Source organism: Gymnoscopelus braueri, assembly GCF_963280865.1.
Source record: "Gymnoscopelus braueri genome assembly, chromosome: 12".
NCBI lineage: Eukaryota > Metazoa > Chordata > Actinopteri > Myctophiformes > Myctophidae > Gymnoscopelus > Gymnoscopelus braueri.
The window spans coordinates 47,910,202-47,922,349 of NC_137614.1; the positions used below are offsets into that span (position 1 = coordinate 47,910,202).

The 12,148-nt window shown below is 46.0% G+C and overlaps 1 protein-coding gene across 1 annotated transcript; it reads right to left on the bottom strand.

Annotated features, from left to right (window-relative positions):
* Nucleotides 1-1,154: 1,154 nt before the first annotated feature.
* Nucleotides 1,155-11,697, bottom strand: spata2 (spermatogenesis associated 2; the record flags this gene model as incomplete). The annotated part of the gene is made up of 3 exons (XM_080444284.1): nucleotides 11,641-11,697; nucleotides 8,157-9,092; nucleotides 1,155-2,618 (listed from the first exon to the last, which is right to left on the bottom strand). Exons 2-3 carry the CDS (start codon nucleotides 8,526-8,528, stop codon nucleotides 1,155-1,157), a joined length of 1,836 nt encoding a protein of 611 aa, XP_080300410.1. The 5' UTR covers nucleotides 8,529-9,092; nucleotides 11,641-11,697.
* Between the last annotated feature and the right edge of the window lie 451 nt (nucleotides 11,698-12,148).

Sequence of the window (12,148 nt, forward strand, 5' to 3'; positions counted from 1 at the left end):
CTTCTCTACACATATATGTATATTTATATATATATATATATATTAGAGGAATTCTTAGCTGAGATTGAGAAGTTAGGCAAAAAGTATTTATGTTCATTTGGACGGATTTCATTTTTCCGTTGAATGAATCAAGCACTCTTTTTTTTCTCCCTTTGAGCAGGACAACGTTTCGAGGAGGAGGGGGGGGGGGGGGCAGGGGGGGGGAGCGCTACAACGATCACACGACTACTCCAGAGCAAGGTTTGGCGAGGTAAACAGGAGAATAGAGGAATAGATAAAAAAAAAAGGCCTGAACTTGTACAAGGCAGAGAGGGAGAGAGAGATGGGCACACACGATAATATGGCTCTCTGGGGCTGTGTGTGTGTGTGTGCGTTCCGTTCCAGGGCCCTACATCTGATAGCCAGAGAGAAGGTACAAAGTTCAGGAAGTGGGAGGCTGGAGAGAGGGGGAGGGAGAGAGAGAGAGCGAGAGAGAGAGAAGTAGGGCTGTAACTATCGAGTATCTCCTTAGCGATTCTTATATCGGTTACGTTTTCGATAAATCAAATAATCAAGAAGCTCTTTTTGTTTTATTAAAACAATATATTAACGACTCAACATTAAATATTATTTTATTGATGTTTTAATTTTTCTGTCTGATTAACCACTTGAGACCTAGTTGATAATTTGTCGTACAACGGTCTTGCGCTGAAATACCGAAAATAGCCAATCTACAAGCTCAACACCACGTCACACTTGTGACGCATTGTGAGTTTGTAGATCAGCTATTTTCAGTATTTCAATTATCAATATTAATAATATAAACCCGCATAAAAAGCATTATTTTACACTTAGGCTATTCAAAAATAGCAGATATACAAGCTCATAGCTCGGCACCGAGTGCCGCGCTACGAGCTTGTAGATCTGCTATTTTTGAAAAATCGTGAAAATGTGTGCAAATCTTTGAATATATATATTTTTAAAGCGAACATTTTTAACTCAAATCTTTGCTTCTGGGGGGGTCCCTGGAACAAAATATTTTGACGGGGGTCCGCGGCCAAATACATATAATTTTGGGGGTCCTTGACATTTTTTTTACGAGGGGGGGGGGGGGACCAGGAGGAGGGAGAGAAAGAGAAACGGGACACGTATGCTCCCGCGTTTTTTCCTGCAGCTCATCGGTACACCAGGTGGGACATGGTGCCCGACTTGAAATTGAGCTGATGGTTGGGCACGAAGCTGTGCTGGGGGGTCTTCCGCGTGCACACGTCCTTGGCGTAGAGCCCCATGCACGAGTCGCACGACACCTTGGAGCAGTTCACGCAGGTGTGCGACGCGCCGGGCTTGTTGCAGAAGCCGCACCGCGACCCCCCCGCCACCACCACGCCGCCCACCACCACCACGCTCGCCCGCTCGCTCCCCATCATCATCGTCGGCCCCGCCGCGGGCCCCACGGACTTGCTGGGAAACAGCTTGGTGGCCATGAGGGGCTTCTCCGCCATCTGCGGGTGCGGGTGGGTGTGCGAGTGGGTGAGCGTGAGCGGGTGCGGGTGGTGCAGGTGCGAGTAGGAGGAGTGCGTGTTGGAGTAGACGGAGAGCTTCTCCTTCACGGGGACGTAGCCGTCGAGGGGCCCGCGGGGGGACTTGGACGAGGGGACTTGGACGAGGTGGTAGTCCTGCTGCAGGCCGCAGCACGGGGAGGGCTCCACGTCGTGGCACGCGGCGCACAGGACCATGTCGCAGCGCGGGCACGACGCCACGGAGCTGCAGCCCAGGCCGCAGCCCTGGCACTTGACGCCGCCCGCGTGGGCGCCGTGGCGCCAGCCGTCCCGGGCGTCCCGGGGCTCTCTGGAGGGAGGCCTGGACGCCGGGGTCTGCCTGCCGCCGGTCCCCAGCCCGCCGCCGCCGCCGCCGCCCCCCCTCTCCGTGTACAGGTCGATCTCGTCCAGGGAGGACAGGTGGTAGGAGGAGTAGGCGTCGGCCGACGGCGGGGACTGGACGGGGAAGAAGTCGGCCGCGGGGCCGTAGGAGGGCGGCGCCGCCACGGAGAACAGGGAGGACGACGACGCGCCGGGCCGCAGGATCTCGTCCTTCGCGTCCTCCTCGGTGTCCACGAACAGCGGCTCCTTCCGCAGGCTCAGCGACGCCTTCAGCACGGGCTTGCTGGCCGCGGCGTGCCAGTGCCCGGCGCCGTCCGTGACGTCCACGGACTTGGACGGGCGGCCGCCTCTCCGCAGGTGGTGCGGGTGTCCCGCACCGCCGGGGGCCCTCTCCGTGTCCGCGGGGGGCCGCACGGACAGCCGGGCCATGTCCGCGGCCCCGAGGCTGTCCCGCCGGCGGAGGGCCTCGGCGCAGCCGGCCGCGTCGTCCCGGCAGCCCCGGCGGAGCTCCAGGGCCTCCATCTCGGAGGCCGAGCCGCGGGCCAGCGCCACCACCTCGCCCAGCAGGCGGCACTCCGCCTGGGCCAGGAACAGCTCGAAGGCCAGCTGCCGGAGGTGCCCGGGTCCGCCCCCCGGGTGCTCCCGCAGGTGGAACTGCGACTCGTGGTCGCGGGAGTAGCCGATGGCGCGCATGAGGGCTCGGAGCTCGGCGTCGGAGATGGCGGACTGCAGGTGGTACACGTACGGCCCGGTGAAGGTCTGAAAGAGACGTACATTTACATCATTTACAGCAAGGTCGGTCAAATCACACATAAGGCTGTTACCATAACACATTGAAGTTGACGATTAATTGTCACACAAATAATTGCGATCAACGATTTAACCCATTAAGACCTGGAACTGTGTCATTTTTAGATTTGAGCTAAAAAGCATTATTTTACACTTAGGCTATTCAAAAATAGCAGATATACAAGCTCATAGCGCGGCACCGAGTGCCGCGCTACGAGCTTGTAGATCTGCTATTTTTGAAAAATCGTGAAAATGTGTGCAAATCTTTGAATATATATATTTTTAAAGCGAACATTTTTAACTCAAATCTTTGCTTCTGGGGGGTCCCTGGAACAAAATATTTTGACGGGGGTCCGCGGCCAAATACATATAATTTTGGGGGTCCTTGACATGAAAAAGATTGAGCACCACTGATATAGAAACATACGTTTTTCAGAATACTGTTGAGATTTAGGAGACATGTAGAATCGGCTTCAATTTGGCATTGAACATTGAACATATGAACACAAATGTTATTTCTGTTTGCCTTTTAGGCTTCCTAATCAAACATTGCACAGGGAATGACAAATAACTTTAAAGGTAGGGTAAGGGCTATTATTGGGTATTCTTTTTAGTTTTTTTGTTAAAAAGGTTACAGTACTATATTGTGATAGTAATCATTACTACAGAGCGTGTGTTCGGTCACAGAGGTCTCTCCAGCTCTTTAGTAAACACAATATAGTACATTTTCAGGTAGGTGACAAAGTCTAAGCCAATCAGGAGAGAGCACTCCTTTTTTCTGAACAAACACTCTCTATAGCAACGAGTACGATCAGAATATACAGCTATTTAACACTTATTTTAACCAAAGCAAATCACTTACCCTACCTTTAAATATACAAAGATATCATTTTATACTTGAAAGAAATGTTTTTTTTAAAAAAGTTTTTTACGTATTTGAAAATGTATGAACATTTTCCAACACAGAAATGATTATGACGATTATTCAAAAAATTATTGCGATTATCTCAAATAATTGCGATCAGACGATTATGTAATAATTGTGACAGGTCTAGTCACACATATTAAAAGGTCAAACAAAACGTAATCTAAATGTACGGTAAATGGCATGCTTTATGGTCTGATTCAACAGATAACTGGACCTCATCATGATACATTTTTATCTGGACAGTATGACTGCCAAACACTTCCCACCTGCACATTCTTACTAAATGTATTTGCAACTCAAAATATTCCATTTTAAAAGTAGATTAAGCCACTTATTAAGCTATAAGTGCACCAAACTTACAAGATGGAACGAATCATGAATCATTGTACTGTGAGTCAGCTTTACTAGAAAACAGCACATGTTTGGGTAGGCACACACATGTTTTTACTGAGTGTTTACTGTTGATCAGGTTCACTGACTCTGAAAGAAGAGGCTACCACTATGGCCGACTTAATCAGAGCAATGTTAAGTTAAAAAACGGGCAATGTTAAGGTTGCATGCAAAGTGGGCCAAAAAAAAGTACACTGTGGGAGAGAGAGAGAGAGAGGGAGAGAGTTCAAGTTCAAACCCACGGTTTTCACATCTTAACCCATTAAGAACTGGAGCGAATCTGTGTCATTTTTAGATGTTAACTAAAAAGCATTATTTTACACTTTGGTGCTTGTAGATCTGCTATTTTTGAAAAATCGAGAAAATGTGCAAATCTTTGAATATTATTTTAAAGCGAACATTTTTAACTCTATTCTTTGCTTCTGGGGGGTCCCTGGAACAAAATATTTTGAGATGGTGGTCCGCGGCCAAATACATATCATTTTGGGGGTCCTTGACATGAAAAAGTTTGAGCACCACTGATATAGAAACATACGTTTTTCAGAAAACTGTTGGGATTTAGGAGACATGTAGACTCGGCTTCAGGTCTTAATGGGTTAACCCATTAAGACCTGAGGAGATTCTTTAAAAAAAATCTAAATCCTAACAGTTTTTTGAAAAAAAATATAGAAAAATATGTTTTCACGATTTTTTTCAAAAATAGCAGATCTACATGAGCTTGTAGATCTGCTATTTTTGAATAGCCAAAGAAATCTAAAGTGACACAGATGCGTTCCAGGTATTAATGGGTTAAGAGGATCACAGTTAAGATGTGAAGGATACATGGTTTGTTTTCATGGTTTAATCGCCCAAGCTTATGGGAAAAGAAGAGGTGATGATGATGATGATGATGATTATGATAAAGGGAAATGCACAGACACACAACCGACATGGCGATTCATCTGAGACTGAATCAGACTGCAGGTTGTGATGATTGCAATTGTACCAGGAGACCGTGCTACAATGGGTATACAAGTGTGTTTGTGTGTGTGTGTGTGTGTGTGTGTGTGTGTGTGTGTGTGTGTGTGTGTGTGTGTGTGTGTGTGTGTGTGTGTGTGTGTGTGAGAGAGAGAGAGAAAGAGAGAGTTCATGTCTTTAGTGATGGGTTATTATTTGTTTTGCTGCTTTTGAACAAGCATCAAGAACACCATTTGGAACAATTTGTCTGTTTATTTAGCCTCTGCATTCAGTCTTATTGTGCTACGATAGGGCAGAAAGTTGGTGGTTTGCGGGTTGAGTTTGCGTGTCTGATTAAGGTACATGTTTGCAGGGTGGGCAGTGAGGACTGGCTCTCATAACGTCGGGTCGTGGGTGCGAGGCAGTTATCAAAAAACCTCGACCCACACATTTTTTGTGTAGAGTTCACATTTTGGCAGTGGTGGAAAAAGTACTCAAATGTTTTACTTAAGTAAAAGTATAATACTGCAATGTAGAAGTACTCTGTTACAAGTAAAAGTCCCGAATTAAAAATGTACTTGAGTAAAAGTACAAAGGTATTGGTATCAAAATGTACTTAAAGTACCAAAAGTAAAAGTACTAAAATGATTGAAAATAGCAGATCTACAAGCTCACAACGCGTAGCGATGCGACGCGTTGTGAGCTTGTAGATCGCCTATTTTCAAATAGCCTAAGTATAAAATAGGGCTGAAGTGGTTAATGTATGTTTTATAATATAATAATTTATATCTGCAAAGTAACTAGTACCGTAACTAAAGTAGTGGAGTAAAATATTTGCCAATATTTGATGTAGTCGAGTAGAAGTAAAAGTACTGAAAATTTGAAATACTCCAGTAAAGTTAAAATACCTCAAAATTGTACTTAAGTACAGTACTTGAGTAAATGTACTTAGTTACTTTACACCACTGCATTTTGGCATACATATATTCTACAACTAGGACAAGGTGGTTTGGGCATCTAGTACGGATGCCTCCCGAGTGTCTCCCTAGGGGGAGGTCCTCACTGCATGTCCCACTGGGAGGAGGAGGACCCCCTGGCAGACCAAGGACCAGATGGGGGGGGGGGGGGGGGGTTATATCTCCACACTGGCCTTGGAACGTCTCGGGATCCCCCAGGAGGAAGTGGCTAATGCTGCTCTGGAACGGGAAGTCTGGAGCTCTCTGATGGAACCGCTACCCCCGTGACCCGATTCCGGATAAGCGGTTGAAGATGGATGGATATTCTACTGTGTGGTGGTACATAAAACTTGGACTAATGTTTTTTTTTTAAAGTTTTTTGGCCTTTCTGTGTGAAGTTTGCATGTTCTCCCGTCTCTCCTAGGGTAGGTACCCTCACAAAAACATGCAGTAATCCTGGCCATATACTACCACCCCCTGGCTAGCCGGGGCGTCTGATGGAGGGGAAAGGAACTGGTTGGAATAACGCGTTCCTTCCACTCGCTACGTCCAACCAGGGAAACTCTCCCCTGTCAGGTGATAAGAAGGTCAGCTGGCTCTCATGCATTGAAGGAGGCATGAGCTCGGCCCTGGCCTCCCTAGGTTGGCAGAGGGAGTGTAGTGCCCAGGATTACATAGACAATTGGCACTGGGTGTAAAAAATTGGGTTACAAAATTGTGGGATAAAAATTATAAAAAATGTTAAAAGGTAGCTCTGCTTGCTTGAATCATGGAGCCAGAGTTGAAGGTTATGACTCATCCATTATTTGCTATCAAATAACCATAATATTTAAATGTTTTAGTTACTCTGTCACCTCTGCTAAATGACTCTCAGATAAAAAAAAACACTTAAGTCTGTAAATGTGTTTGTTTTGGCCCACCGTGTTGCTATCATGTCTTGCTGAACGCCACAAGTTTTAGCGACAGGCTTTAGTCAACACAGTATTGATCATTTCTGTAGATCGATGTGTACATTTGTAATGTGAGCAGATTGCTTTGATACAAACTGTCAAAGACTACCGTATGTCATATTAATCATGTTTCTGTTATGTTTGAAGACAGACTGAGCACACTCCGCTGTTGACAGACACTATCTATATCTAGCCAATGGCACCACTAGTAGCTACTGTGTATATTTGTATTTCACTACATGATTGGACCTGAACGGGCAGAGCACTTGACAATTATAATGTTTTTAATCCTCATCCTGCATCCATACAAATATTTGGTGTGTGTGTATACACAAGTTAAATACTTGCATCTGGAGGGTGGCAAAGCAAATTAGCATATTCTGCCTGTGCGTGACCAACAAACACTTTCACTCAAACAGACAACAAACACGTCCACATTGAGCACGGCAAGATATGAATTTCACCTCTCAGCAGGGCAGGCGATGATCACTCACTTGCATTCGCACATAGTGTCCGAACCGTGCCCTACTGGCAACTTTATGCCCAACTATCAATCAATATTTGATAAGATAAACATCACTTTCCCCAGAGCTGGAAAATAGAGCCCGAGCGGTAATCTGAGCTGTCACATCATAAAACCCTGAGAAAGTTACAGCCAAATGAAAGTAGTCATTCTGCAATACAAATAGAACTATACCAGAATTGGAATCTCTAGTTTCTATAAAAATCACTAATAGGCACGGCAAAGCAAATCTTGGTTCTTTAATTTTGAGATAAGAAAATGATGGCAGAGAGTGAATGTTAACTACTTAGGCCATTGGTTCTGAAAGTGGGGTCCGGGGACCCCCAGGGGTCCTTGAGGGAGTCAAATGATTGATAGGAACCAAATGGACCCTTATGGGTCTGTAACTCCGAGAGTGCAAATGGAACCAAATGGACCCTTACACTCTCAGAGTTAGATTAACATTGATTTTACAGTGTATATTGGGGTCCCAGAGATTAAAAAAATGCCATCAAATGGGGGTCCATGGCCCACTAATGCATATCAAATTGGGTTCCTTGAAATTAAAATGGCTCGGAATCACTGTTATAGCCTTAAATGGTCTCTTTTGCGGGTCCCTGGCATATCTTTTCAAACGGGGGTCCGTGGGCTGATAATATGTATCAATTTGGGGGGTCCTTGACATGAAAATGTTTGAGAAGCACTGACTTAGGCAACAGGCAAGTACCATCTTGGGCTAGTGTGTGTATTGAAAGCTAATGAAAACACAAAACTGTGGAGAAAAAAAAGAATAAAGCTACCAAATTGAAATATTACTTCAGGTCTGATTAAGTAAATCAAGCCCACCTTTATGCATCTGAACTCCTTCTTCCAGGGGAAGAGCAGCAGATTGGTGCAGATGGTCTCCAGGGTGTGGAAGGCTCTCTCCAGGCCCCTGAGGTTGCCGCCTCGTTGGCAGCGGAGGGAGTTCTCCACCAGCTCGTAGAAGCGCACCATGCGGAAGCGCTGCCCCGGGTCCGGCTGGTAGGCCCCTAGCAGCGCCGTGGCGGTGGAGAGCAGCGCCTCGCTGTCCTTGTGCCTGCCTCTGCCAGTGCCGCCACCCCCCTCCGGGGGGGCAGCCCCTCCTCCTGTCCCTGTCGTTCCCCCTCCGTCCTCCAGGCGTCTCTCCAGCGCCGCCACATACCTCCGGAACAGGTCTTCTTTTAGCTTGGCGTCCATTTGCCCCGGCAGGCTATCGAGTCAGCCGCGGTGTGGAACCTTTTCTCAGAGAGCCTCGCCCCTTTTACCATGCCCGACACCGGGACACCGCATTCAAGCGCCGCCGTCTGCCGCCGCCATCACCACACACTGGCACATGCACGCACGCACACACACACACACACACACACACACACACACACAATCCGTCTTCCTGGTCCAATCAGCTACCTGTACATCCTCTTCTGAACAAAAGGTGTAATTTTTACTGCTTGCTATTTTTATAATTGGCGGTAGCTGGGCGGCAGCAGGCTGCAGGGGTGTCCTAGGCTCTTACAGGGCTTTCTCCCAGCTTGTGCATTTGGCTTGAAGCCCAAGTTTAGTTTTTTTCCAGGCAGAGAAAGTGGCCGACGTGGGTAAAAAAAAAGCGAGGAGATCCAAGGAGGAGGAGGGGTTGTTGTTACTTCAGAGCTTACGAACAGAGGCGGCTACCCCTCCATCCCTAAATGTTTACGGTCGTCGTAGTAGTGAGTTCAAGGTCACTGCACACGTTGACGCCGACAGGCCCACTTCTTCCTTGAAGGCCTGTAATGACGAGGAACAACGTCAAAATACGATACAATACCAGTGGTGGAATATAAAATGACTCTGTTGAAAGTAAAAGGCCTGTGTTCAAAATGTTACTTGAGTAAAAGTAGAAACATATTGGCATCAAAATGTACTTGAAAGTACCAAAATGTTTTGAAAATAGCAGATCTACAAGCTCACAACGTGTTGCGAGCTTGTAGATCGCCTATTTTCAAATAGCCCACGTATAAAATAGGGCTGAAGTGGTTAATGTATGTTTTATAATGTAATCATGTATATCTGCAAAATAACTAGTAACTAGAGTTTTCAAATAATTGTGGAGTAAAAGTCCTGTATTTGCCTCTGAGATGTAGTGGAGTAGAAGTTAAAGTATAGACAATTGGAAATACTCCAGTAAAGTAAAAGTTGTACAAAATTGTACTTAAGTACAGTACTTGAGTAAATGTACTTAGTTACTTTACACCACTGTACAATGCACACACAGTCACACACAGAGAGAGAGAGATGGAATGATATGAAGCATTGATTCATCCTACTGTATGCCATTTTTGTCTACCAGAGAGAATAGGATGATTTGCGAGCAACAATGGAGAAAATGCAACATTCAGTGGTTTTGACAGTGGAGGGAGAGTACAAGCAATTATTTTGGGAGTGTGTGTGTGTGTGTGTGTGTGTGTGTGTGTGTGTGTGTGTGTGGGAAGACGAGATCTTTTTTTTTGTTCCTTCATTGCACTATGCACAAGCTGGCAAGAAAGAGCACCATAAAAGGGATGCTGCTAAAGATAATATTGACATGTCTGTCCAAAACGCTATAATAATAATCTAAACAGAGTTTAACTGGTGAGTGGTGACTGTACTGTACTGGTCTGGTTGGTTCTAAATCTGTTCGGCAGATTGACAATCCTCAATATTATTGATGATGATGCCTAACACTCGCCATGATCAATATATCCTTTTGGCGTTCATGCTCATTTGTGTCAGTGAACTAATAGACAACGACAGTAGTAGGCTACTGTACACATAAACCACAACACAGATCGCTGTGTCTTCTTGCAACAATGCGTGCCAGATCAAACCACGCTTTGCTTCGGTAACAGGATAGGTGGGCAGACTGGGCACTACTAGGGACATCTGTGCACCTCGATGTAAAAATTGGCTATTTCGTCCCAAATGCTACACAGTAAAATATGTTTTAAATGTAAAGTCAATATGATTAGAACCGGCATTTGTAGCATTTGTAGAATATTTCCACAAATGCTACAAATTGCTACAAAACCTGTATATCCAGTCATGTTGGGGCATAAACAATATGTTGAAGGATAAAATTAAGTCTGATAATGATGTACCGTGCATGTTCACATCATGTATACTTAACATTACTTGAGACCATTTTTCAAATATTTTATGTTTTAACATTTTGGACAAAATAGCCAATTTCACATCGAGGTGCCCAGATGTCCCCACAGATCCTGTATCCTTTTCTTCTCCTATACCAGTGGTTCTCAAACTTTTTCATGTCAAGGACCCCCAACTTGACACTTATTAGCCCGTGGACCCCCATTTCAGAAGATATAACAGGGACCTCCATAAGAGAAGATTTTTTTTACGGCTCTAGCAGTGATTCTCAACCATTTTAATTTCAAGGACCCCCAGTTTGACATGCATTAGGGCTGCAGACCCCCATTTAATGGCATTTCTATCACTTGGACCGCAATTTATATTGTAAAATCTATGTCAATTTAACTCTGAGAGTGTACAAATGGAACCAAATGGACCCTAACGGGTCAATTTGGTTCCATTTGTACCCTCTCAGAGTTACAGACCCATAAGGGTCCATTTGGTTCCTACCCATCATTTAGCTGGGGACCCCCTGGAACCCCCTCAGGTACCCCTGGGGGTCCCCGGACCCCACTTTGAGAACCAATGTCCTATACAGTGAGTGAGTTCACTCCACTGAGCCACTGATCCATCATGGGGGGGCTCGAACCGCAGGAGAGGAGGGGAGGAGAGGAGAGGAGAGGAGGGGAGGGGTTCATCTGTAGTGTAACGTTAGTTAGCCCAACAAACGTTGGCGATCAGCATCCGTTCTTAGCTTTACTAGCCCCAGCTAGCTATACATACATTAGTTTCCGCCTATATACTGTAACAACACATCTTCTCGTGATGATCTTGTGGCGGGTTGATTATGAATGATTTACGGTTATGATTATGAATGCATGACAAGTGACACACATCCAGTGAACGCACACACACATACACACACACGCACACATACACATACATACACACAGTACGGGGCCGTCAAGCCAACTGCAAGCCGAGGCAGTGAACGCCCATTTCGGCGCAGATGGCAGCAGGCTGGGGCTAACGTTTTTTTTTGGGGGGGGCTCCTTCCTCAGCTAGCCAAACATAGCATTAATGTATCACCTTTAAGCGCTTTGAATGGTCCATCGTATCGGCCCGACATTAACGTGTTAATGAGTGTAATTGTCGCTAATTAAAAAGGCTGGTTTGATTTAATGTGAGGACACACACACACACATACCTTTTTCCTCCTCCTTCTCTCTCCGCTGCTAGGAAATTCCCATCGTCGCAGCGCGCGTGCGCACACAAATGTTGATTTGACGTGGTCGTACGACGGTGCCTTCCCAAAGCCCCCGGAACCGCTGAGGATGGTTGAAGCCTCACAAGCCTGGTGGCTAAATGTGGTATTGCAGGATTTCTGCGTTTGGGACGCTACTGCGCATGCTTCCATCGTCTGAAAACGCTAGTGCGCCTGCTCCATTGGCACCTAAATGACCAATCCAGGAAGTAGAGGTACTTTCGGGTGCTTCATGCGCCTGTGAGCGACTTTCATTGAAATGAACTGGTGGGGGCGGGGCCGTTCGATCTCTAGATATAATACAACGCTGGTGTGCCGCCGCGCGCCCCGGAAAACAAAATGGCAGATCTACAAGCTCGCAAACGGTCTTTTATTACACTACGCTTGAGCTTGTAGATTCGTCGTGTGTACCGTCGTACGGCGAAGTATACTATCGCTTTTTTTTTTTGAC